At 38.1% G+C, this 26,305-nt stretch overlaps 2 protein-coding genes and 1 non-coding gene across 5 annotated transcripts in view; 1 reads left to right on the top strand and 2 right to left on the bottom strand.

The window, feature by feature from the left end:
- The window catches only part of LOC143218495 (protein dissatisfaction), a 37,633-nt gene extending 34,822 nt beyond the window's left edge, over positions 1–2,811 (bottom strand). The window contains exon 1 of one of the 3 annotated variants that reach the window (XM_076443720.1): positions 2,307–2,811. In XM_076443720.1, coding sequence (XP_076299835.1) covers positions 2,307–2,316 — 10 coding nt within the window. In that variant the 5' untranslated portion in view covers positions 2,317–2,811. The remainder of the gene's footprint in view (positions 1–2,306) is intronic. The other 2 variants (XM_076443711.1, XM_076443703.1) reach the window with 2 other exon arrangements.
- A 6,983-nt stretch (positions 2,812–9,794) lies between these two features.
- LOC143218405 (peptidoglycan-recognition protein SC2-like) lies at positions 9,795–11,591 on the top strand. The gene is made up of 4 exons (XM_076443557.1): positions 9,795–9,907; positions 10,693–10,856; positions 11,062–11,224; positions 11,344–11,591. The coding sequence occupies exons 1-4, from the start codon at positions 9,829–9,831 to the stop codon at positions 11,526–11,528; spliced, it is 591 nt and encodes a 196-aa protein (XP_076299672.1). The 5' UTR covers positions 9,795–9,828; the 3' UTR covers positions 11,529–11,591.
- Positions 11,592–25,902: 14,311 nt separating this feature from the next.
- Trnae-uuc (transfer RNA glutamic acid (anticodon UUC)) lies at positions 25,903–25,974 on the bottom strand. Its single transcript has one exon. It is a non-coding gene; the product is annotated as a tRNA-Glu (tRNA).
- Positions 25,975–26,305: the final 331 nt, after the last annotated feature.

A 26,305-nucleotide genomic window follows, 5' to 3' on the forward strand; every position in this document is an offset into this window, starting at 1 on the left:
ATGTACAGTTCATCGGGAATCTTAAAAACGTGAAAAGCTGACGGAAAGAGGTGTCCGTTTAAGAAAGCGAGGCAGACCACAAGAAGAACTCGAGCGTTAATCTGTTCTCCCCTTTTCGGAGGAACCCTAATCGCCCTAATGATCCGCGGCAAGAAAAACACGGCCATGCCTAAGCCAACCAAAGCTTCCGCTTCTGGCCTGGGGAACCAACCACCTTCTTCTCACACCCAAAAACCTACCAACCTAACCCGATCAGACGAGTTACTTCAACCCCAACAGATTACCTCCTTCAACGTTTCTACTTATACTTGCATTCTTATATCCTAAGCGTCAATTAACCCTAAACTCGTCCGAGTGTCTCTGGTACATCATACATGTTATTGAACTGACGATATAGTGATCATCGCACTGCGGGTTTGACGCATTTACGACAAAACTGAGAATCAAAACAATAAAAGCATTACAAACCTATTAAGAAAGGAGATAGAGCTCCTTTGCTCCAGTTTACTGCAACTCAGGTACACAATTTTTATGTTACTACTAATCATATTCGTAAAAAATGTTTTAAGGTTGTTACTTGCTCCACTAAATGGATCAAATTAGATTGAACGCTTGGTTTTCAAGAAAATGTTAAATTGTTCTGTCTAGAGGGAGTTTTGATCTCAACCTCTTGCTCTATGATTCATTTTACATCCACTTCTAAATGATTCAGCCGAGTAAAAATAAAACGTAACGTACTAAAAGAACAGTAAAATCAATATTTATTCATAATTCCTGCCAATCACAATTTTCTCGAAAGTGTTTCACGTGTAGCAAACTAACTCCGAGTTCTTGAGATAGCTCAGGTCCCCTTTCAAAGAAGCTACCTTATTTTAACTGTTTAACGGAGTGACCTTTCAATTATGAACGCATTCAAAACCGATATAACAAAAAATTTCATTACAACCAACGTAAATTGTCTTGCACCAGCATAAGTACTACGTCACAATTAAAAATGAAAGAGTTGTTCGTTGAATTAGGGAAAAATTGAAACATTTCTGAAAACGAACTCTAATGACGAATTAACTCGTCATCTTCAGTCAAACCTTCCCACTCCCTGAGAATTTATGTTTCTATTGAGTGTGATTCAATATCTTTAAATTGTTAGTGTAAATCTGCATTAAATTTGATAATATTAATTCCTTTTCATTTAGAAGAGCAATATACAGTGTGTCTCTGAAATCACTGTGCAAATGACCGGGTAGTGAATCTACAAAAGTAACATTGATGTCACACTTGTTAACAATAAACAAATAAGAAACAACACTTTTCTACTTGACGCCTCGTTTTCAACAAAATCAAATTTAAAAATTCACCAAATGCACGTACGCTAGGCATCAACTGATACGTCTGATCGTGATCTGCCGATTCTACTTATAAACACTAGAGCTCGCGAACCTGCCAAACTTTCAAACTCAATTTTCTCGAAAATGAAACCTTAAACGGGAACATTTTATTCTGTCTTTTCAACTTATCTTTGCATGTAGAATCACTTCACCGCTTCTGCAACGATTTCGGAGACACTCCGTACCCGCAGTTAGCTATTTTCAACATACAGTCGACCCTCTAACCCTATAACCAGGTTAATTCGTTCTCGTATTGTATCGAAACCTTCCGTGATAAATAAACCGTTTTCAGAATATCGTGTTGAACAAATTCTAAAAGTCATACAAATAAGAACACCTAACTAACAAAATCCGGATTACTTGTACAAGACGAACTCTCCGTTTATATCAGAAAAACAAACAGTGTGACGAAAACATTCGCGTGTAATACAAGAATAATGAAAGAGTACAAACTCGTGCTACATGAAAACCGCTTGACAAGAACTGTCGCAATTGTCGCACCGTGTTACATCACAAAATACGTTCTCAAAACACCGTAACTACAAAAGGGTCGACCGGAACTAAAAAGAAATTGTTTAAAATCAGTACCAGTCAAAAGAACAGTCTCTCTCGAACTACACTGAAACCGTGTCGGCGATAAAATGAAAAAAAAAAAGAATTTTCGTAATGCGAAGGTAGTTGAAAGGTCGCAGGGTGTACGGCGACTTTCCGACCGACGACCGTAGGTTCCGTTCTAAGAAAGAGGAACCTCTGCCGGCTGCGGCGAGCTTTCGAGATTCAGGTGTTCCATGATTAGCAACGTTTACCCTGTATGTCAATCACTGTACACTGAGAGCACATGCCCCGAGGGGGGTAGCCGCACATCTATATATGTATGTACCGTTGGGAATATAAGCAAGAGACGCGCCTTATCGAACTGACCTGCGCCCATCCTTCGCGGCTGATCAAAAGTCGAGCATCCCCAGACGGACAACCGGGCTGGTGGCCGATCCGATACGACGCCGAGGGAGTCGCGCGAAGTCCCGAAGCGTTCTCCGTGACGGGGTGGCTTCGAGCCTCGGCGTACCTACTCATCTTGCCGGGAAGGGCGTACCCGCGACCGCGTTCATGTTGCCAGTTGGTGTCGGTGTCGGTGTCGGGTGGCGGTGTTGATATCGGTGTATGCACAGGACTCGCGTCCCTGTCTCTCCACCCGGTTCTACGCATGTATAGGACCGCTGCCCGACTGGCTGTTGGAATTACCCATCTCTCCTGACCGTAGCCATACTACGTGGAATCACGGGTCGTTCTTCACCACGCTCGACGTGCCACCTAACCCCCCCGGCGGGGTTGGCCACGCGGCGGGAGTGTGGGCGACGCCTCGCACACCTACAGAACTTTCTAAACGGCCACAAGTCGCCGTAGCCATGACTTCGACAGTAGCTAGCGATGGCGGCGAACCCCTCGTGTGTTATCAACAAACCTCGGTGAAATGCTACTTCAAATGTTAAATAAGACATTTTTCCCAATTACTAAGCTAACTTGTTCACTCTTCAATGAGATAATGAATTATTTCATTTTAATTCGATGTGTTCTAAATTTCAATTGATTTTCAGACTCTTCCTCTTTATCGAATATTTAATTCAGGATGAAAGTGTTAACCCTCTGCAGTCGGAGCTGTTTTAACTTGAAAATTAAACATTTCTTCAGACATAGAATAATTCCTTTGTATACGATTTTTTTTTATTTTATTAATATGAGAAATTGATATGATGGTTAATCCTTTGCCCTACAATATCGTGTCAGACTCGAGATGAAGAATTTGAACAGAGTCTAATACCTAAATATGTATGTCACCAATTTCCTTTAATGTGTAGTTATTGGAGAACATGTAGTCATAAATTTTCTCCTTTTTTAGGAAATGACGAACTACAATGTAAGTTCTAATCACTGAAACCGTAAACTAAATCGTAAGGCAAGGGGTTAAATGTGTAGTAAATGGTAAATGTGTAGTAAACAGTATTTTGAGTAATGGTACAATAATATGGAATAATGGTTAACATTTCACGAAAACGTAATTAAAATAAACAAAAGGGTTTTCGTCCCAATTACTGTGACTATTTGTACAAATACTTTGAATAAATCGTTGTGTGCTAATTTATTCATCCATATTTGTGTGCCTCCAATTAATGTGCCTGTCTAATCACTGTCCCCTTAAAAATTGTTATGTTCTATACAATTAGTGCTTCTACGAATTTTGTATTCATTGTCAGACGAATTATCAAGCTTGCGACAGATTGGAACAAAGTTTTCCTTATCTATAAATCTCGCAGATAGTGAATTTTAAGAGATTCTAACGAAATCTATATTTAAAACCACTACTCAATAAGTACAATGAAGTAATTGAGGCAGATATTTTACCTTATACAGCACAGACGTTTTGGCAATCTCAGCTAACTTCTCGATCAAACAAAAACAAAAGAACACCTCAGAAGTTTTCGCTTTCTTCAATTGGATAGTTTCAAACCTGAAACAAAAGAAATAGCCAAATTAACATTAATACAAACGAATAAGTCACTTCAAATTTGTTTTGTCTCAAGGCGTGCACACAATTATGTGTCGCCTCATCCACAAATGAAGGTAGAACGATTCAAATGAAATTCAAATAATTTTTCATTTCATCTTTCATTCGATCAAATACTCGCGAAAATTCGATTTACTTCGTGTACGAAAGAACAGTTTTAAAAGCGAATGCAGCTAAAATTTAATATAATCAAACTACAAAAATTATCATATCTAAATCGAATTTTAGTTACTTCAATAACCGCTTCTTCAGGTGAAATTATTTATTATTTGATTTGAACGATGCAATCGAAATAAAAAAATTGTCTTTTGCTTGCTTGCTCGGCTAAACTCGGCTCCCCCGAGTTTACCCGAAGCGTTTTGCTTCAATAATTTACTTCACTTAAACACGAAATGAGAATAAATGTTTCATGTTATTTGTAAAATACAAATAATACAGTATTCTAGAATAATTCACATTGTTTAAAATGATTATCTGTTATCATATTTCAAAAATGAAATGTGTCCAACCCTGTTTCAGAAGTGTCCTGGTCTGCCTGTAGCTCGAGGAACAATTTGAACACGGGTTCTAAGCCATTGCTAGGTAGAGCTTTAGTCGAGCTATCGCGCGATGTACACCGCTCCTTCGGTGTGGCTGGTACGTTGGCCTAGAAGAGTAGGGTAGATGAAGAGGGGCCAGAGGAAGGTGACAGCGAGATAGGTGGGGAATTGCAACGTGCGACTAGACGGCCCGAGGACTTGCTGGCTGAGTGGCTGACGCGACTATAGTGGGGTAGTGCTAGTTAGCCACGGAAAATGCGGGGGCGGCTCCGAAGGCCACGTTGTCAGACGAGCGTTACCACCGTGTCATTGGTCGACTCCACCCCTGAGACGGCGACGGGGTGCGGATCTATGTAGCAAGAGTTGATGGGCGGCGCCAGCACGCTCATTCGACGAGGGGAAAGAGCGAGGTTCCCAACGACCAACCATCGCCTCGAGATTAGGCCAACGTCGTAGGTGGCTGCTACGGGTGCAATCCCATTTGTCGATGGAACGCTACGTCGCGCGACGTCGGTTCTTCTCGTACCGGAAGTGGGGGCTGTGCTGGGAATCGACATGATGGGTGTACGCTGCGGTTTCCGCGAGAAAGAAGGGATGGTAAATTGTCAATGCAAAGACACTGCCGGCGAACCATCCCCTTTTCAACGCTTAAACGTTGCGCTTTGATTCGAAGAAGTTAGGTTACGCGACACAGATGCGTTTATTATTTCTTGCACGAATAGCTCAGGTTTCGTATGCGATAGAAAATATTTGTTGTACACTTATTTGCACCTGCGATCATGTATGATAAATGTTATCACTTTTTACTGTAATCGAAAACCTCCGTGTAGAAAACACATAGAAATTTCTACTTATTAAAGTTTTGCATGTTTTATTGGAAACCCTCTATTATACATTTTTTGAGGAGTGTATGCCAATAATTACGTATGATATGCCCAGTAATATTAAAGGATTCACCCCTTAAACTGTGATTTATTTTACAATTACAGTAATAAGAACTTCTTTGTTGTTCACAACTTCCTAGAAGAAAAAGAAAATTCATTTTCTTCAATCGACAACAACAAAATAGAATTTTATGTTGATATGAAGGAAATTGCATATTTAGTAAATTCTGTTCGAAATTCTCATCACAAGTGTGACTCGATGTTATAATGCAAGAGGTTAACAATTAGCCAGCAGATAATATACAGATGGAATAGAAAATTGTAAAGACAATAGGAAAATTTAAGAATATTATCGTCACTCTATTGTCGACGTGTTAAACCTGTTAAAAGAAAGAAAATATTTTCATTTAATTTCTGTTCCTGGCAGTTGATGCTAGGATACGTGATTCCGTCAATTCTTCAAACTTGTTTTTTCAAAAGTTTCTTCTAGGACACTGTAAGTATATGTATTTCTTGTCAATTATATTCTGTGATCTGTCAAATCATTACCGATTCCTTTGTTATCGTAAACGATAAATTAGGTAGCGAGAAAGGTTGTTATCATCAGATGCAAAGTGTGAAATGATGAAATTGATTTACAAAAATGAAGAAAAGTAGATGTACGACAGAATCAAAGCTGTGTAACACGGTAAAATGTATTTACTGAAATAAAAAATATTATTATCGGTGCGAAGTAAAATTTTGTGAGACAAGTTCACGTCCTTATCGACTTGGAAATCAATACATACCACAGACGAAGTCACCGACGAGATAAGGCCGCACACTACACCGTACCGCTGCGACACGCCGCACAGCCTGACCAGCACCGCACCGCCGACGACGCGTCGCGTCGCGTTGATGCCGCGCTGATACTGTTTGCCGCACACTAGAACGCACCAGCACCGCAACAGCACTTTCTGTAGCCAAAACTATTGCGCCGTTATTTCAATATCGTTACAACGTTATTGATTGCGGTTTTCACGTTTTATGAAATACGATGTTGATTTAATATCTCTCTCTTGGCTTGATTGCCCTTCTTCACTCTTATGAGCGCCTAAAGGCGCTCACTCCTATTCTTTTCTTTATTCTATGAATTGAATTGAATGGGCCGTGCCCATTATTATAGTGTTGCCCCTACTCTAGTGCTTAGCCTGGATCAGCTCCCTACATCATCTTTAGCATGGACAAGATCCTATACATATATCATCTTTAGCCTGGACACCGACCAAGCCTTATGGAAGATCGTGTCATTCGAATACTACGGTGTTCTCTTACGCCCTCTAGGATATATTCTGACTGGAGTGAGAAACAGAAGGCCATCGACATGATCTCGTCGGTGCAGGAGGCTACTGAGGAGATTCTCGTCGGTGAGAACTTCTCCCTGAGAAGCAAATCGTCACGGAACCATATTGATCATCATGAATTGTAACATTCTGTACCGAGCAGATATTTCAGACGATGTTGGTTTCAATATTCCATTTAAGAAAAGTAGAGTGTCACAGCAGAGATCAGGACCCCACGGTTCGTCACTCCCGTAGTATTTTTTTACTCCAAACCCTCTCTGCTATGTGTGTGGATTAATAAAAAAATGATCTTATTATGTATTACGCATTTGGTTTTTTTGTGGTGGTCTCTGATTTGAGTATTCGGCAGCTCGAATTTGTTCATTCGATAACTGTCCATTATTCAGCTTTGTGCCCATTATATCTTTTGTTCAGTAGATCACAAGCTACAAAATATGAAAAATCCAACTGATTTTACAGGGATAGAGTTTCCATATGATTAGTGCGGGGTTCTTTCCCTCATAAGCGCGCCACGTGGGATCTTCGATATAACAGGATGGTCCCTTCGAGGGTCATTGGGCCCCAGACCACAACGCGAAACGTAATCCCTGTCGATTCTTCGACCGGTAGAGAGGCGATTCCTCCCCTGGATCTAAACGCACCACCCTTGTCGGAACTCTACTTTGTGGCGGGACGAGGCGACGCACAGTGGAGTATTTCGCTGAAAAACTGGAATAAAATATTGTAGCGTTATTTATCGGCTTATGGTCATAAATAAGGAGGTCGTTGGATTCGTCTTGACTTTTTTAAAAATTTTTTTTTGAATAATGCATTGTCATCCAGTTCTGAGCCATGTAACCGATTTCAAATCTCTAGCTCATCAGGAAGTTAGTTTAAAATGAATTGCAAAATTTGCCATCTGACAGACAGACAGACAAACAAGAAAGCGAACTAATAAAAACGTGGTAAAATGTACTTTAACATTTAAAAAATCAAAATACTTCTTATTTTTTTTTGAAAATTTAAATATAGAATTTTGTACATGTCTAAATACTGTTCAACTTTTATTTCAAATATTTTGTCGTCAGATTATCCGAACTCTTGGATAGTAGTGATAACTGAAAGCTTTGATTACGATGTACAGAGTTCAGGTAGGTGTACAGGGCACTAACAGATTTTATTCTGTTATCATCTAAATTAATATTGTTATTAATATTTGAACATTACCAATCATTCTATAAGTTTTTTTTCTATTTTGAAACGAAAGTCGCCACTTTCGACGCTCATTTCTACTTAAATTAGTTATAACTCTCCAATTCAGAACGATACGGAACCAATTCTTTTTGGACTATGATCGTAAACCTTTATCGAATGTAATGGTACAAGAAAGAGTGCGGAATACAGCGGAATGGTTTACCAAAATCGTCAATAAAGTTTTCAAATCGAAAAAAAACTTTCAGAATAATTGGTAATGTTGGAATATTAATAGCAATACTAATTTAGATGATAACAGACTGAAATCTGTGAAGAGTTTGTACACCTATCTCAACTCAACTCGGTAAATCGTAATCAAAGCATTCAGTTATCACTACTTTTCAAGAGTTCGGATAATCTGACGACAAAATGTTTGAAATAAAAGTTGAACAGTATTTAGACATGTACAAAATTGTATATTTAAAATTTCGAAAAAAAACTTTTTTCCGACAGAAAATAAGAAGTATTTTGATTTTTTAAATGTTAAAGTATGTTTTTTATTTCATAATCTTATCGCTAGTTTCAAGACGAATCCAACGACCTACTTATTTATGACCCTGAACCCATAAATAACGCTACAATATTTAATTCCAGTTTTGAGCGAAATACAGTTACACATTTAACACAAGCTGCTACGGTGCTTGTAATCATGGGATCATCAACTACATTGGGATACATCGCCTGTGCGCTCATCTTCCTCGTGTCTTGCGGCTTCATCGTTTTATCGTTGCCCGTCAGGTGGGAGACTTTCCCGCGAATATAAAACCAGCTTGAACACAATTAAAAATACTTAATGTCTACGATTATACTCTTAGAACAATTGCCAGCCAGTCTTAGTCAATATCTAGTTAAATACAACTGCTTTATTGCCAGCATAAGTGAACATTTGCATTTATCTCGTTGGAGCGTTACGGTTTCATACGTTTTATAGGGCCAGATGGCGACAAGATGGCGTCCGTTTCGTTTTTCCAAAGTTTTCTGTTTTAAACGGCTATTTATTCTTTCTTCATATTTAACATAATTTTGAAGAATGATGACGAAAAATGACGAAGACTTCTGTGGCTGAAATACCTTTTACAGGTAGTTTTGAAACATTAATGAATGAATGTTTCACCTTGATTGCAACTTATTTGTCGTTATTAGAGGAGGATAACGTGAAACGAGTTGTTCAACAATTGCCCTATAATTAGCTTGTAATTATCAATAGTAACTAATGTTCCTGAGAAACTTGTTTCTTTCTAATACATACAAATAGTTATACACGAGTATGTGAGACGACAATAATCATACGTACTGAAAATAAACCAATAAACACAAAATTTTACGAAATTAACTGTAATATTATTGTGTAAATATTTCGTAAATAAATAAATTATTGTAAATAAAAAAAAATTGTCCTGTATTACAGCCAGAGGTATTTAAATTCGAATCTAAAGGTAACTAATAAATGTCCAAAATTTCATCATGCGTCAGATAAATCGAAATAATTTTCAGTAAATGCAGATTATGAGGACAGAAGTATTACGTAATAGTTAATCAATAAAAGTGATCAAGAAAATCGACACTGTGTGATTGGGGCGCGTAATCAAACTGACGCGGAGGATCACGGGAATAGTCGTAGCTACATCTTTTAAACATAAAAAGATTATTGTGCACGAGTTGCCTACTGTATAAGTAATGTCCCTAACATAATCTGTCTTGTTGGTGGTTCTTATCATACTAAGTTGTCCGGGGAAAACCGAGGTAATACTAGTAATATATCTTGAATACATTTGATTACTCTCATTACCAAAGTTCAAGTGCCAAAGTAGCTATGTGCCACTTATGTATAAATATCTGCTACGTAACAGTATCAATGGCAGTCTGTCATAATCGACGAAAATGAATGGTTCAATTGTTGTGTTGCTCACGCTGACGACTCTCCAAGTAACGCTTGGAGGCGTAATACACGAAACTCGTGGTAAGAATTTGTTTATATTTCTCATTTTAATTTTCAATATAACATTGTACTTCAAGTAGTTAATGTCATCTTATAGTTTAATTGTTGATACAACGTTCATCTCGCTGTACTATTTTATTTTTTCCCCCAAACGTCGTTTATTCACTTTGCGAATGATGTTCTTCATTAATAAACAACCTAAGAACATGTATGCGAGTTTACGTTGCATTTAAATCTTTTATTTATTTGCATTAGTGATTGCAATAGATTGAAGCTGACATAAAACTTGTTGACTAAAATTTACATTTTATTGTTTTATCGTGTTATTGTCGTATTCTCATTTAGGATTCGAAAAGTGGTCGAAATTTTGTTGCATGGAGGCGTCAAGGCCACTTAAACGTATACAAGCATGCAATTAGTATTGAGACGACCTTCTGCCTCCACCAACTAAGCATTCTATTCGATATTCTTCAAGTTTGTAGATAAAAGTGGAGAACCTGCTGTATTTGTAATTAAAATTGGCACTTTGTCTCACTAATGTTTATATTTAGAATTTAGATGTGTTAGCACATCGCGAAAACTTGATAGTTACTGGTCACGCCAGTGTCGTGACATTGTTAACATTCAAGCAGATAATTTGTGTCGGCCATGAATTGTCTACAAGATTCAATCTCTGTACGGCACTACGGAAATCATTGTTTTAGTTGAGGTGTGGAGATGTCGTGGCGGAAATTGTCATACATCGCTAATCGTAAATAAACTTCTGATATATTTTATTTACTAGTCCAGAATTATATTGTGCGTAGCTGGTCCAAACATAATCACGAGGTCACAATGGGGAGCCAGATCATCTAAAGGAACAATAAAAAATCTGCAAGTAGATCCACCACCGTATGTAATAATCCATCATAGTGCGAGCGATTCCTGTACGACCCGAGCGAATTGTCAAGCCAAAGTACAAAGCTTCCAGGTAATCACCTTAATGAAACTTAAAAAAAGTCATGATTACTGTAACTAAATAGAAATTCATTTATGATATTTTTACGAGACATAGCAGCATGCTTGAATAGTTTTTAAGGTATTCTGTATATAATTTTGAACATAGAAGAAATGGCATTCACAATGATGACTGTCCACTTTTATATTGATTTATGGATTGTTGTGCATAATTTCAGAATTATCACATGGATGATAAAGGCTGGTTAGACATAGGCTATCAATTCGTTGTTGGAGGAGATGGTAACGTGTACGAGGGAAGGGGATGGGGTAAACATGGCGCCCATTCGCCACTTTACAACTCAAACAGTATTGGAATCTGCCTAATTGGCAATTTTGTCGGTAAGCGCTAGTACATGTTAGTTGATTTGAGTTGAACAGCATTTTACCATAGTCCTGGCCATTTAAACTGATTTTGATGTCCCTAAACTTTTAGTTTATTTTTATAAAAATTGTTGCAGGTCAGCAGCCAAGCGCGGCAGCGATTGATGCAACTAAGAAATTAATAGCGTACGGAGTGTCCATCGGCAAAATAAAAACGAATTACACATTGTTGGGTCATCGGCAAACTGCGAGCACAACCTGTCCAGGAGACAAACTATATGGATTGATCCAAACGTGGCCAAATTGGTCAGCAACCGCGTGAAGACGCATCCTTGTCATGTATTACCATATTATTCATTTAATAAATGTATCTTTTCTATCGTAACACTCTACATTATTATATTTCATTTTTCACATATACTCATACGTAAAGTGTCACGACACCGTTCACAGCATTATCGTAAGTGTCCTCCTCAGTTCTTACACAAATGTCTATATGCGAAAAGTCCGGTGATTTTGCTTTACCGTCGCTGTAGTGAGTTGTGTCTCTGGCCTGGTGGTCAAAATTAATCAAATTAATTATTAGAAAATACGTTATTGTTTGAAGAAAAGTATATTCGATATTTCAAGATAGACTCCATGAGAAACAAGCATTTTTTGAATATTGATAATTGTACCTGGAGGGGAATTTGGCGCCCAAATTTTGCATTAAGCTCAGGTATGCATACTTTTGTCCCATGCGGTATGCCTGAATCTAAATCCATAGAAACCGTCACAAACTCAGCGCGGCCCTCAAGGAAATCCTATAATTCACGCATGAAATATTTTAATCGAAGGAATTATTATCGAAGGAATATACAAATTAAGTTAAGTAAATTAAAATAGTTTAAAAAGCTACTTAAAATAAATTAAAAAATGGATATTTTTAATTTGTTTGTAATTATTATTTCTCTCTTTAAACCCTAAGAAAGGTATCAAATCTCCGGGTACTGTTTTGGTCACTAGTCAGTGGACAACCAATCGCAGCGACGCGACGGTCGCAGCGATATTGATGGATTCCCCCAAGAGCGCGGCGCAGTCAAAGGGTTAATGTTGTTAGAAGAGTTTGTAAATGTACTTTTACAAACGTCAAATTTTGTGCAACTTGTGTCTGTTACAACACATTCTGAGCTGTTGCAATTGCAACTATATCATTTTCATCAAAATCTTCAACTACCTATTTACACAAACAAAGTAAAGATTGCGATTTAATGATTTTACTGTTTTTGGATGTTAAGAAAAAAGAATATTTGAACCTCTTTTATCAAAATTTTCGGCATAAAACATTAGAGTCAAACAAATCGCAGCAAATATAGTGAAATTATATAAAAGAAATATGTAATATATCTGTGCATATGCACATGGTAAAAAACATATGCAATATGCAAAATAATATTCTCATATCGAAATATGTATTTACATCAACATCCGCAGTCTAGTTATCAGCTTCTGACGCGTCCGATTATAACATTTCCACAAGAGAAAGAATTTCCACAAGAAATCACGATATTATTTAGCTGCGTGGACCAACACACGAAATTTATATCGATAAAAAAAATGATCGAGTCGCAGAAGATAGAAGATACGTTTCCAGTAGACAGAGGAATTTCTGAGGAAACAGAAACGGGAAGTTTGCTAAGGATCCAGTTTTCGGATCTAGGGGGTCAAGAACAATGAGCATTCGCACCTAGCGACGGCCTTGGACGAGTTTGTTCTCGAGATTGGCCTTTGTACCCGATTCAGTACTTACTGACCGACTCATAACGAATAAAGAGGCGTTATATTGATTAAGAGTTACATATTCGCCGGTGGTATCGATGTCACACGACTCCATGGTTTCCTGTTATCAGCGCACAAATACAATCGGGAGAAGGATTTCTGTGTTACTCACTATCTGTGTAATATAGACCAATTTTTTTATTCAAGCAATAAACTTTAATCAATAAAACATTTTCCACTTTGTCCGATGATCTTTTGCCATCTTTCTGGCATCTTTCTGAGTTATGCCAAGAGCAGATAGTGAAAACATTATTTCGCCAACTCATTTTGAAGGTTACTTAAAGGACATAAAATGACATTTCTTGAAAAAATGTTTCAGACAAAAATTTTTTGTTTTTTCGCATAGAATCCGAATCCGAAATATAAAATACGATGTTCCATTTAAAAAATGTAACTTCCGGTCTCAATCACCTATTTCCGGCCGAAACCGGAAGTTAAAAATATCACCATTTGATAGAGCGCATCTGATTTATAATAGGAACACTATGAATTTTTGAAAATAACCTATTTTCTATATTATAAATGGGTGGTACGGGTGGTCTGAGACACCCTGTATAGCCGTACAGAATCATACAGAATTTGAACCAGTAATGAAAATCATGCGATCAGAATTACTTAGGATTAGGTGGCGGGGGGGGGGGGGGGGGGGGGAGACGACCGGCCGTCAGACCGGTTCGACCACGCATACGAAAATACAGGAGTAGTCTTCCAAAATTGAATGCTATGTATGACCAGAGTGAGACCCTGTTTTCTCCCTCATCTCCACAGCGTGTTTCCGCCGCGCCGGGACAGGCTTACGTTGCCACAGAGCGTGCAAGCATTCGGAAAATTCAATACAGTATTACCAATAGTTTTTTGCGAATATCTCGAAAACTAAAATCGAGTGGCGGTAAACCTTGACAACGCATTTCGAGGTCATGAAAATCGGAGAGGAATCCAACTTCTAAATAATTACCAAAAGTAGTTTTTTTACTGTAAAAAAAAACTCTTTGAATACACCTTTATAATAGTCTATACTCCTACCACCGTTTCCAGCAACCCCAAAACCACGTCTCGTTTACATTTTGTTAGCCATTTGTCCCTGATTATTAATTGATTAATGAAAGACTTATTATTGCTGAGCTACTCTGTCTGCCCGCCATCTTGTCGCTACCCAGTTGTCTGTCCTTATCTATTTTAATCGTGTCTTTCTCGCACGGGGGGTCTCGTCCCGGGTCAGCGCCTTACGCCGGCAACCGTTTTTACTTCGCCGCACGCGTACCCGACTTATTAAGGGGCTTGCTTTTCTACCGGTCTATGCTATAATCAATCTAAACTAAATTGAATTAAATATTACACACCACTATTCCTAATTTTTGTTAATATAGCACTTTTAGCAGCCCCGTAGCGACGCGCGGATTCCGCCGGTTCTGAACGGGGTCTAAAAGGAAGGCAGATCGAAACAAGCGCCCGCGACAAATACGTCTGTCGTTAATATTTGGTTATCCGTGTGCCCAAAGACGTTAATAAACCCGCTTTTCCTTATGGCTTTTCCTTACATAAATAAAATTATATATTAAATGTGTTCATATAATACGTTTCAAAATAGGATATGTTACTAGCCTATTAAATTTTCTTCCTTTTAACGCAATAAGGTAAGGTATGTCCATAAAATGAAAGGTATATTACAAACAAATTACAGATTTCATGAATGTAATAATAAATTCAATAGTAACGCAAAACACTGATTAATGAAGTTCTATGTTACTTTATTTAATCACTCCATTTTGTGCATAATGCTTTTAATTTACCCTTTTACCCTTTCCTATCATTTTTGTCATAATATAATATATTTCAAAATAAGAGTTATTAACTGCCTCCACTCTGTATATCTTAATGACGCTTACAGTCTCTACGACCCTGCAAAGGATAATCGCATGTTCCAATGGCCGGGTTAAATTCTGTTCCTGGTCCGCACGATTGAATGAAGCATCCGCCTGGAGCGCAATTTAGGAATTTGGAGCAGTCGGGTGGATACGGTCGAATATCTCCCTGAAACGATAGTACAGTAAATTTTAAATTGACTTACAAATTATATGGTCGGCACACTGCGACGTGTCTAAAATAAACTTCTTTTATTGTAATTTAATAGTATTTTAATACAATTTTCAGTTTCTAGACACAGTGTGTCTACTTTTAGCTGACTTTTAAAAACTGGGTTCTTGTAAAGGAATTTAGTTCTCAGAAGAAATCTAAATCGTTATACTGCTGATATTTGGCTTTTCTGACTAATGAGTTTGCCGACCACTGTGCAAAACGAGACGTTAACTGTCAACGGTGCAAAATTGACTAGTAACATGAAATATTATTGAAATAATATCGAAAAACTAATTGCGTGCACATCACTTATAAATCATAAGCGGAAAATGATACTTACATGAGCCGGTGCACTGAAGAACAATGCGATGAATGCAATTGCGCAGAATAAAATCGACGTGAGCTTCATACTGGCTGTTGCTTCTTCTACGAATCCGTTCTTCGAATCTCGAGTGTCTTCTTTACTGCAGGAACCAATTTTATATATGAATCTCCTAACTTACTGTTACATAAGTAATATGACTTAACATGTTATCTGGGAATACACGTTTCTTCAATGTCTTCATGCATGTTTTCATCTTCGACGGCTTGTGCAAGATGACATTTATTCGCAACTTTAGTTCCTCAAAGCGCACAAGATCAAAGTCTCGGGCAAGAGCGCATTTACTCGAGGACAAATAGTCTCTAATAAAATTGGCTTTACTTGAAGAGAGAAATTCATTATTTAATTGTTGGGTTCAACAATCGTGATTGATTGAATTTTATTAAAATATCTGTAGATGGCTAGCTCTACTGCACGTACATTACAAAAACATTCACAGACAAATATTCTTTTTCTGTCATTAAAATATTCTAAATTTTCATTCAAACGCAACGGGTTCGTTCGGCTGGATGTATTTCACTTATGGTGTTTGTTAATTAGTTTATTTTGTTATTTACGTATTGCTACTCATAGTGTATTGTCCTCCAACTTTGTCTATAAGAACCCTACATCTCTCGATATTTAAGAAGACGTGTCTCTTGACAGTAGCAGCACTGTCGCGCCGCCCAATGCTTCTCGCGGCTCCACTACATTCTGCCGAATAATGCAAATTACGCCTCGAAAACGCAAAAGTAAGCCAAATTGGGATACGTCCCCGCTATATTGATCTTCTATCTAGCAATTGTGACTACGTAGGGGCCCCAAATGTGCATTAGCGAGACGGGGTTTGTTAAATGCCGGACCCTTGCAATTCTGTGTACGTATATGTGTCTAGCGGTGTGCGAGTGTGCCACCACTCTCTCGCTCGAAAACCGATAAGGGGTACGACTTGAGCAACCTTACGCTAACTAGAACCACAATCTATTTCCTTTGATTCGGAAACACTACATATTCTGTATATTATGCACATAAAGCAATGTTTCATAAAGTTTAAACAACTGTACTAATAAAGAAGACCGACAATATCATTACTTGCATTTGATATCTACAGGGCGTCCTGTTCAAGTGAGAACAGCAGGATATTTCGGAAGGCGTTGTCGTTATCAAAAAAGTGTTCCTACAAAAGTTGTTTGGTATGACGGGCTATATTACGTACTGTTAATTGTTTTCTTGTGACTGGAATAGTGGAGGAGATCTGAAGATCAATCTACTTTCCTTAAATGGAATATTATATTTTTTTCTTCAGAAAATAAGAGCAAGTACTGAGACAAATCCAAATAGGTGCTATATGATATTATTCTAAGTTGGTTAAAGGTAAATCGTAAACTTACGTTCTGCAACGTCGGCGGCCGATAGATAACTACAGTACTACCAGAGTGCGTTCTTATACTCGCGGAATGGATGTGGTTTTCCCAAGGTTGGGGAGCGATATGCCAGTCGGTTTCTCTACCGCGACATCCCAATGCCATATATGTAGATACCGAACCGCATCATAATTGGATCATTAGAGCGTGAATTACTATAAAGCACAACTCAAAATGTAAAGAAATGTCGAATACGAGTAAAATTGAATACTGTGCCGACGTCAAGCTGCACAGGCTGGCCTGTACAAGACAGTCTTCGAAGCCTAACGATTATTGCGCACACGGCTCTTTTGCACACAGTATTATTGCACACCACACAATATGAATTGCGCAGAAAACGAGAATTTAAACTGTTGTTTAACATCGGGAGTTGTGCTGTGAGATTAGTTTATATGGGTATACTTTCTGGTTATATTTTCTATTTTCTGTCTATAGTATCAGAATTTATTTGATCATACTAAGTTCTTACACTGTTGTTGTTTTTTTTTAAGAATTTGATGGATTTGGATATCCCTTCTTGTATAATTTTAGCGTTCTTATTATTACTTTTACCATTATATTAGCCTATCTCTAATTTCTTATAACTATTATTACATTAACAATTTATCAAAATGTATTCGGACCGACTCGACGCGACCTTAGACCAGATATGTATACTAATAGACCCGGCATAGGTATGGTACGTGTATAGGAAAACCGAGAGTTCAGGTCGACAAAAACAAGGTGCTCTGTGACGTCAAAAGATGTCTTAAGATAATTTCAAAATGCAGTCACGGCAACCGACGCCAAACACTACGCCATTACACGCATCTTTTAGAAGACTGCTATAAAGTAGAGGGCAGCGAATTACGAGAGGAGGAAATAGTTGAGGGTCGATCAGGGGATGGGGTGGTAAGCTGGCTGAGAATGATAGAAGCGAAGCGCAGAGGAGTTATGAATGTGTGAGCAATAGACCGAAGATATTCACGTGTATTCACAAGCTTGTCAAATCTAGCTGTGCGGCTGAATGTCCCCCGCAAGGTTAAATGATCCCGCTGCGCAGTGGTAAATAGGCGGAACTTCACAACGATGATAAAGAACTGTTCGTCACCTGTCAAACGATGTACGTGGCGACAGTTCAGTTAAAAAGTAAAGTGACACAAGTGTATTCACACAAACATATAAACAGTTGTTTTGTATGTTTACTGCTGTAAGAAATAATGGACAGTACGCAGTTTTGACGATGTGTGTACGTTATCGTTCAAATGTTGCATCCTTCTCTCGTCGAGTGCGGTCTTCGTTTTTTTCTGCGCATTTCTAAGTTTTGGTCAACCGCACAGCTAGATTTGATAAGCTGTAATGTAGGATAGGTGAAACAAAAATGTATACAGTAGGGATACAGGAATATAGTATGTATGTGTGCGGTATGGAAATGAGTGAGTGTGATAGCAATGTAAAACCAAGACCATTTCTAGGCTGCGAAGCCGAAATAAATCAATATTACACTACGCCATTACACACTCTTTGAAAAAATAACTTTTTTATTCAATAAGTACGACACAAGTGTAATCTCCATTGAAAATAAAAATTGTCTACATCGATTGCAAGAAATAGAAACTAAATTGAATTTCTTATTATTTCTTGTTATTTCTTCCTTGAATGATTGCAATAGAACAGAAATCATGTATTGACATTTTCAATTTTTAAAATTTTTCAACAATACTGAATTTCATCTACTCAATTTTTTTGTAAATGCATACAGATCCGCAGTCTAATAATAACTAATCACAAGCGAGATAAATGTAAATTATGTAAAACTAGCAGTACTACCTTAAAATGTTGTAAATGTGATCGACTTATATGTAAATCACATTTTGTAACCTGCATAATATGCGAAAGTTGTTAATCTTCAGAATCAAATACCGATTCCTAAAATAGTTAATACATAATACTATTATTACTTTATTCTTCATTGTAATATCTTAATAAAACATATAGAATAAACGTCTGTATCTCAAATACAGTTTATAATTCATTATTTCATGATAAAATGACAAATTCTTTAAAATTATCCTGTCCATTCTTTCCGTGTACTGTGTATAGAGTTTGGCAATAATCAACTATTATTTAAAAATGATTAATAGTCTTTCTGAATGTTAGTCATAGCGAAATAGTCATTAGTCAAAACTTTTTGATTAGTTAGCGATAACTAAATGGCAAATAATTAGTCACAGCTCTTAGTAATCGTTAGCTATTGCTTATTAGTAAATTAGTAGTTGATGATCAGTCATAAGTCACTATTGTGCGATTAACATACATTAATATTATTAATTAGTTATCACTAACTAATAAAAAAGTTTTGACTAATGACTATTTTGCTATAACTGACATTCAAAAAGACTATTAGTCATTTTTAAATATTAGTTGATTATTGCCCAACTCTGTGTACATGGCGCACCCGCTGATCCCTTTCACCCCCGTATAAACCAAGCGTAGGCACTGTCGATGAGCATAGCTTATACATACATCTTTTGAAAATGTGACGCCACAGAGCACATTATCTTTGCCGAGGGGAAAACTATCTGTGCCGGGTCTACAGGTATACATATATGGACTAAGTACGCGACGCAAGATCTCTTCGCATTACATATATGTAATATTTTAGACTTAGTTATCTACAGAACTTATGAAATAGGTCAAAACTTATTTTGTATAGTCTTCTTAACTTAAATTATGTTATTTTAACTATAACTATGTTAACTTTAAATTAACTAATTTACTATGCGATATTAGTTGCTTTCTTCCTTCTGCTGTGTCGGACCTTGCTTGCATGTACCAGACCGGTTCGAGTCGGTATCCGGCGTCGATACATTGAGAGGCGTGGCTCAGTGAGACCTGTTCACTCGTGTAGCCATGCTACAGTGTCCTCTCTATTCGTCATCCTACCCGCGTTCACCGCAACTTCCCCGACGGCACAGTCTGCCCGAGCCCACCGCCGGACCCAGCTAGCCGAGCCCCAGCCCGACACGTTACGGGCTAACGCAATGCTTGGCTCAGCGTTGAGACCAAATCAGGACGATTTAGCCTGGCCCCTGTGCACAAAAGGGCGCGATTTTCACCTGCCGGGGGCTCGAGCCCAGAGCCTGACGGCCGGGCTGGGATTCAGCCTGTTTTTGAGAGGGCAGCACGGTATCACACTAATGTGGCCAATCAGTGCTTCGATTGGGCCCAACTTTTCTCGCGCATGCGCGACACAGGGCGGGTTGCATCAATGTGGCAGTACTTTGCAAATGCGTAGCAGTCTCCCTTGTTACCGACAAAAGTATAATAAGTTAATAAATAAGACCTTTGAGGGCGATTGCTGCCTAGATTGACCTTTATCTGGCGTTTTTGACTACTGAAAAACCCGTGTTTCTATTATCACGCAATGAGAACGCGAATCCCGCACCCTTGCAATCTTGCAAATCGGCTGAATCCTAGCCCGGCCGGCAGGACCTGGGCTTAGAGCCCTCGGCAGGTGAAAATCGCGCCCTTTTGTGCACAGGTGCCAGGCTGAAACCGAGCCGGTGTGCCGTCGGGGTTGTGTTGCTTGGTGACAGGTAGTTGGTAGAGAAATGGGATATCGTTTGAACACTTCTCATTGTCCATTTCTCTTGGTGTGGACACGTCGGGTATCGGCTCTGACCGGCGCTGGTTTGCAAGCATTGTACGCGCCGCGTTACCTTCGAACTGAATCCTAGCCCGGCCGGCAGGACCTGGGCTTAGAGCCCTCGGCAGGTGAAAATCGCGCCCTTTTGTGCACAGGTGCCAGGCTGAAACCGAGCCGGTGTGCCGTCGGGGTTGTGTTGCTTGGTGACAGGTAGTTGGTAGAGAAATGGGATATTGTTTGAACACTTCTCATTGTCCATTTCTCTTGGTGTGGACACGTCGGGTATCGGCTCTGACCGGCGCTGGTCTGCAAGCATTGTACGCGCCGCGTTACCTTCGAACCAGGGCCTTCTGCTCTGATTCTGCTCTGATTCGATCTTGTTTCTCACTTTGAAAGAATCAGAGCCTTCTGCCTGATTCGCTTTTGATCCCCCGTGGATCGGAGACTTCTTCTCCGATAATTGCTTGCCCCGTGATAATTACTTGACATACTTGCGTAATTTAGTATAAGTTGGTCGTTGTAAGAAAGGGAGCCAGAAGGAATAGTGCATTCGTTCTGACTCCCTTTCGGGTCTCTTGTGCAGCAACCTCCTCGTGGTGAGACCTGGGCAATCGGTATTATCCTCTATTTGTAAGAACTTCTAGTGTCTTATGAATAAAGGATAATATCGAGCTAATAGCTGCACATTTAATAAATATGTTGATTTTCAATAAATTCTATTCCTATACCTATTGTGTGTGTGTGTGTGTGTGTCTTCCATAACATTTTGCAATTTCACCTTCCTTCAGAACAAAATATACGTATTATTCAAGCTGGTTCGCCCCGGGCGTGAACAATATCATATATCGTCTGTTTCTATTTAGGTAAAGAGACGAGATAGTATTTCGTCTGTGATAGTATTATAAGGCAATTACAGAATGGGTAATGTGAACATTCTAGACTATATCCAACTATATCATTCTTCTTCTACTTGACGAGTATCTATCTCGTCGGTGGTAGAACTTTTAGCGATGTGGTATTTCAGATCACTGTAAGTTCCACGTTATCCCCGCGCCCGCTTACTTGTCCCGCTGAATATCACAGGGGCTGGCAGTCTCTCGTCGGTGACAAGATGTAAGCGATAATACTTCAGCGATAATACTTCAGCGATACCAGTAAGTGGGCGCGAGTGGGCGTGGGGATAACGTGGAACGTACAGTGATCTGAAATACCACATGGCTAAAAGTTCTTCCACCGACGAGAATAGTATCAAATTAGTGCCAAAACATCGTCTGAAATGTGGCGGAGAATGTAACATTTAATAATAATCGATATGGTTCCGTGATGATTCGCCTTCTCACCAATGCGTTGCGACAGAGGCGGATGTAATGGTAAGCGGACTAAGCGGTCGCGGGGGGCTCCGCGGTCTGGGGGACCCGCGGTTTGGTTTTGGGGGCCCCGTGCTTATATTTACCAGAAAATGTTTAGCTTGGAAAATTGTGCAACAGCCCTGGCTACCGTTAACAGGTATCTTTTCTAAAAAAAAAGTGGAAATTTTGATTAATTCTGAAATTGGAATTCCTGATTACTTTTCGTTTCTGGGTATAACTTTATGAGAGTTTTTCGAATGGGATTGTGGAAGTGGAAAGGAGGAGAGTACTGTCGAGAGAAAGAGTGTAAACTAGCGGAACGGGAACGGGGAAAGAAGCCTGACCATTCAGATTGCCTTTGCCTTCCTCTAGCCCCGTTCCCCTCCTGGTAATTTACTCTTTCTCTGGACAGTACATGATATCTGTTTTGGTGACAATCTGGCGACACTGTTCGGCACGCTGAGCTCGCTTTCTGCTCGGGCAGGTCTGACTGACTGGATATATTAGCACGACGAACTCTGAAAAGTTCTAGGTGATAGCTTTTTAAATAAATGTTATATCCTGCCTTCGTGCCGTCAGAGATTGAACACGATATTCTCGAGGAGAATACCTTCCGAATTTCTCGGAGGCTATGGCATAGGCATCTCCTGAGGTGTAGAGAGGAGTAAAAGGTTCTCAGAACCCCTGGGGTTAGGCTAGCAAATGACACGATCTTCGGCACTTGGCCGTTGTTCGAGCATTTCGACCCTTCTCAAGTTGCCTTAAAATTCGAACGGAACGTGTATAAACACCGAAAAACAGCGTCAATTAACTGACCGACGTGTATGACCTGACCTTTATGCGCGCGTAGATACTCGTCCAAAATCGAGCATCCTATGCTTCGAGCGACGTTCAGCCAATATAATGCCCGTTACCTGCTCGACAGGCTGGGCTCGATTTCTGCTCGAGTCAGGCCTGGCTGACTGGGCACTCACACAACGTTAAGCCGACGTGCAAAGTATTACGCGACGTCGATTATGCGTGCATGTACAATTATATCCAACTACAATTATCCATTGAATCGCTTGTAAACTAAGTAGATACTTGTATCCGGGTTAGCTCCCCAGAATACTTCAGAAACGTTAGCTCGTGACTGCAGGTAATTATGGATTACAGTAATAATGTATCTTGCTGAAACCGGTATACGATACCAGTTAAAGAGGTTTACGATCTCTGCTCCGAAAAGAATATGACGGAACGTAGTATTTCTCGAAATCGTAACAGCTGAATTAGCATTAATTCTACACATACGTATATATATTCATATAAAAAGTTCACAGCATTTTCTACTTCCGTAATGACTTGGAAAAAATTTCACATTTTTCAGATGAGTAGCAATACGTACATAACAAAATAAACTAATTAACGAACACCTATAAATTAAATACATCGAGCTGGACGAACCCGTTGCGTTTGAATGAAAATTTAGAATATTTTAATGACAGAAAAAGAATATTTGTATGTGAATGTTTTTGTAATGTACGTGCAGTAGAGCTAGCCATCTACAGATATTTGAATAAAATTCAATCAATCACGATTGTTGAACCCAACAATTAAATAACGAATTTCTCTCTTCAAGTAAAGCCAATTTTATTAGAGACTATTTGTCCTCGAGTAAATGCGCTCTTGCCCGAGACTTTGATCTTGCGCGCTTTGAGGAACTAAAGTTGCGAAAAAATGTCATCTTGCACAAGCCGTCGACGATGAAAACATGCATGAAGTCATTGGAAAAACGTGTATTCCCAGATAACGTGTTAAGTCATATTACTCTTACGTAACAGTAAGTTAGGAGATTCGTATATAAAATTGATTCCTTCAGTAAAGAAGACACTCGAGATTCGAAGAACGGATTCGTAGAAGAAGCAACAGCCAGTATGAAGCTCACGGTGATTTTATTGTGCGCAATCGCATGCATCGCATTTTTCTTCAGTGCACCGACTCATGTGAGTAACATTTTCCGCTTATAATTTAGAAGTGATGTGCACGCAATTAGTATTTCGATATTATATCAATAATATATCATTTTACTAGCAAGTTTGCAACGTTGACAGTTAACGTATCGTTTTGCACAGTGGTCGGCAAACTCATTAGTCAAAAGAGCTAAATATCAGCAGTACATACAACGATTTAGATTTCTTCTGAGAGCCTTTCTTTACGAGAACCCAGTTTTTAAAAGTCGGCTAAAACTAGATACACTGTAAATAAAACTGAAAATTGTATTAAAATACTATATTAAATTAAAATAAAATAAGTTTATTTTAAACACATCATTTGTGGAAGGGCCGCACGTGGCTCGTGAGTCGCAGTTTGCCGACCACTGGTTTAGCAGAATCTGCATGTGTTCAGATAACCGGAACAAAATATTCAATGATTTTGAAACTAGTCGTCCGTATGATTCGAAATGATTTAATCAATTTAAAATTGACTGTACTATCGTTTCAGGGAGAAGTTCTACCGTATCCAGGCGACTGCTCAAAATACCAACATTGCGATCAAAGCGGATGCTTCATTTTATCGTGCGGAGCAGGAACAGAATTTAATCCGAACATTGGAACATGCGATTATCCTTTGCAAAATCGTGGAGACTGTATGAATCGTGGTTAAGATATACAGAGTGAAATCTGCTAATAACTTATTTTGAAATATATCATATTATGATAAAAATGATAGGAAAGGGTAAAAGTATAAATTAAAAGTATTATGTACAAAATGGAGTGATTAAATAAACTAACATCGAACTTCATTTAATCAGTGTTTTGCGTTACTATTGAATTTATTATTACATTCGTCAGATCTGCAATTTGTTTGCAATGTACCTTTCATTTTATGGATATACCTTTCCGTATTGCGTTTATACAAATTAAATCAAATGAGAAAATGAAGAAAATTTAATAGGCAAATAACATATCCTATTTTGAAACATTATGAACACATTTTATTCATATCTACTACGTAGTCCTTATAAGGGTCTTGGTTAAAAGTAGCGAATTTGTGCACGTATACCAATCGGTACTATAATATGCACTTGTTAGATAATTCATTAATTCCAGATGTCTATTATTTGTCATTATAGATATCTATAGTACAAGTATGACCTTTGTTCTGTTGCAAAGCTACTAATAACTACTAGATACTAAGACATGTCATAACACGATATAAATAATCTTGAAAAACGTAGGTAAATTAAACATAACGTTACAGCACATTCTCAAGGTACAAAAATTCATTTTGTGTACTTCAATAACAAACAATTGAAAAATTACAAAATACTGCCTTTATAGTCACCGTATTGCAATAAATCTTCTGAGCTTTCCTTTACAAATCGGCAAAACCGTGCTATTATAGCCATTTATCTCCACATCAAAGTTAGAATTGTCATCTTGTTCTTTATTTACAAAAAGGTATGCATTTTTAAAAACAAAATGAAAATTTTGGACAAAAGCTTTGTTTTCAATTATATGGCACTATTTAATACTATATAAAATTTTTAAAAACAGCAATACACTATCCTACAAAACATAATATTCTTATGCAATAACAATGATATATAACTGATTTAATAAAAATTCGCATCTCTTAAAATAACATTTTTAATATGTACAGAAAAGGAATTAAAGTTACCCATCATTATAATCGTGGAAGACCCCAGATAGCACTGAGACGTCTTCAGACGTCTTTTAGACGTAGTTTAGGCGTCTTTTTAGACGACAACTCCGAAAAGATGTCTTATTTCAGACGTAAAAACAACGTCTTAAAAACGTCTTTTTGGGACGTAAGACGTTCAGACCTAAAAACGACTTAAAACAGACGTCTATGAGACATCGAATGCTATCTGGGACGCAAGTTATGTTATTTCACGTGTATTGTAGATGCGATGAATTAACTCGTTTGTACAAGTTAACAGAGTAAAATAAATATGTGTACAAGGTGTAATATAACAAAATGTTAATAAATAAATATTATTTACAAATTGTAAAATTAATATTATGATGAAAAAAAATTTCCGGTACCGGGAATCGAACCCGAGCCTCCTGGGTGAAAGCCAGGTATCCTAGCCACTAGACCATACCGGAGGAGTTATTCAACACAGTTAATTTATTGATACTTCAATATAATAAAATTGCATATACAATTAAATTAATAAAACAAATATTATCAACACTGAATAAATAATTTTATTTAACGACTTTTGAAGCGTATTCAATTCTTAAGACATTGTGATTTCATATTAAGTTGCTATGATTCTTGCAGTAATTGCATGTGTGAGAAGTATTGCGTTTGTATGTTCAAGAACGTTAACAATTCACATATCTTAATATTTAACTTAGGTTTATGCTACTTTTACTTGTTACTCTTTCAGAAAATAAAAATTCTTGTACCTTCAAATCAAACTTTACAATATAA

The sequence above is a fragment of the Lasioglossum baleicum genome, chromosome 2, assembly GCF_051020765.1.
Source record: "Lasioglossum baleicum chromosome 2, iyLasBale1, whole genome shotgun sequence".
NCBI lineage: Eukaryota > Metazoa > Arthropoda > Insecta > Hymenoptera > Halictidae > Lasioglossum > Lasioglossum baleicum.

Coding starts and splice junctions, on each gene's coding strand:
- LOC143218405 (XM_076443557.1), top strand. CDS start 9,829: ATGAATGGTTCAATTGTTGTGTTGCTCACGCTGACGACTCTCCAAGTA. Junction 9,908..10,692: donor CGTAATACACGAAACTCGTG/GTAAGAATTTGT, acceptor TATTGTGCGTAG/CTGGTCCAAACATAATCACG. Junction 10,857..11,061: donor CCAAAGTACAAAGCTTCCAG/GTAATCACCTTA, acceptor GCATAATTTCAG/AATTATCACATGGATGATAA.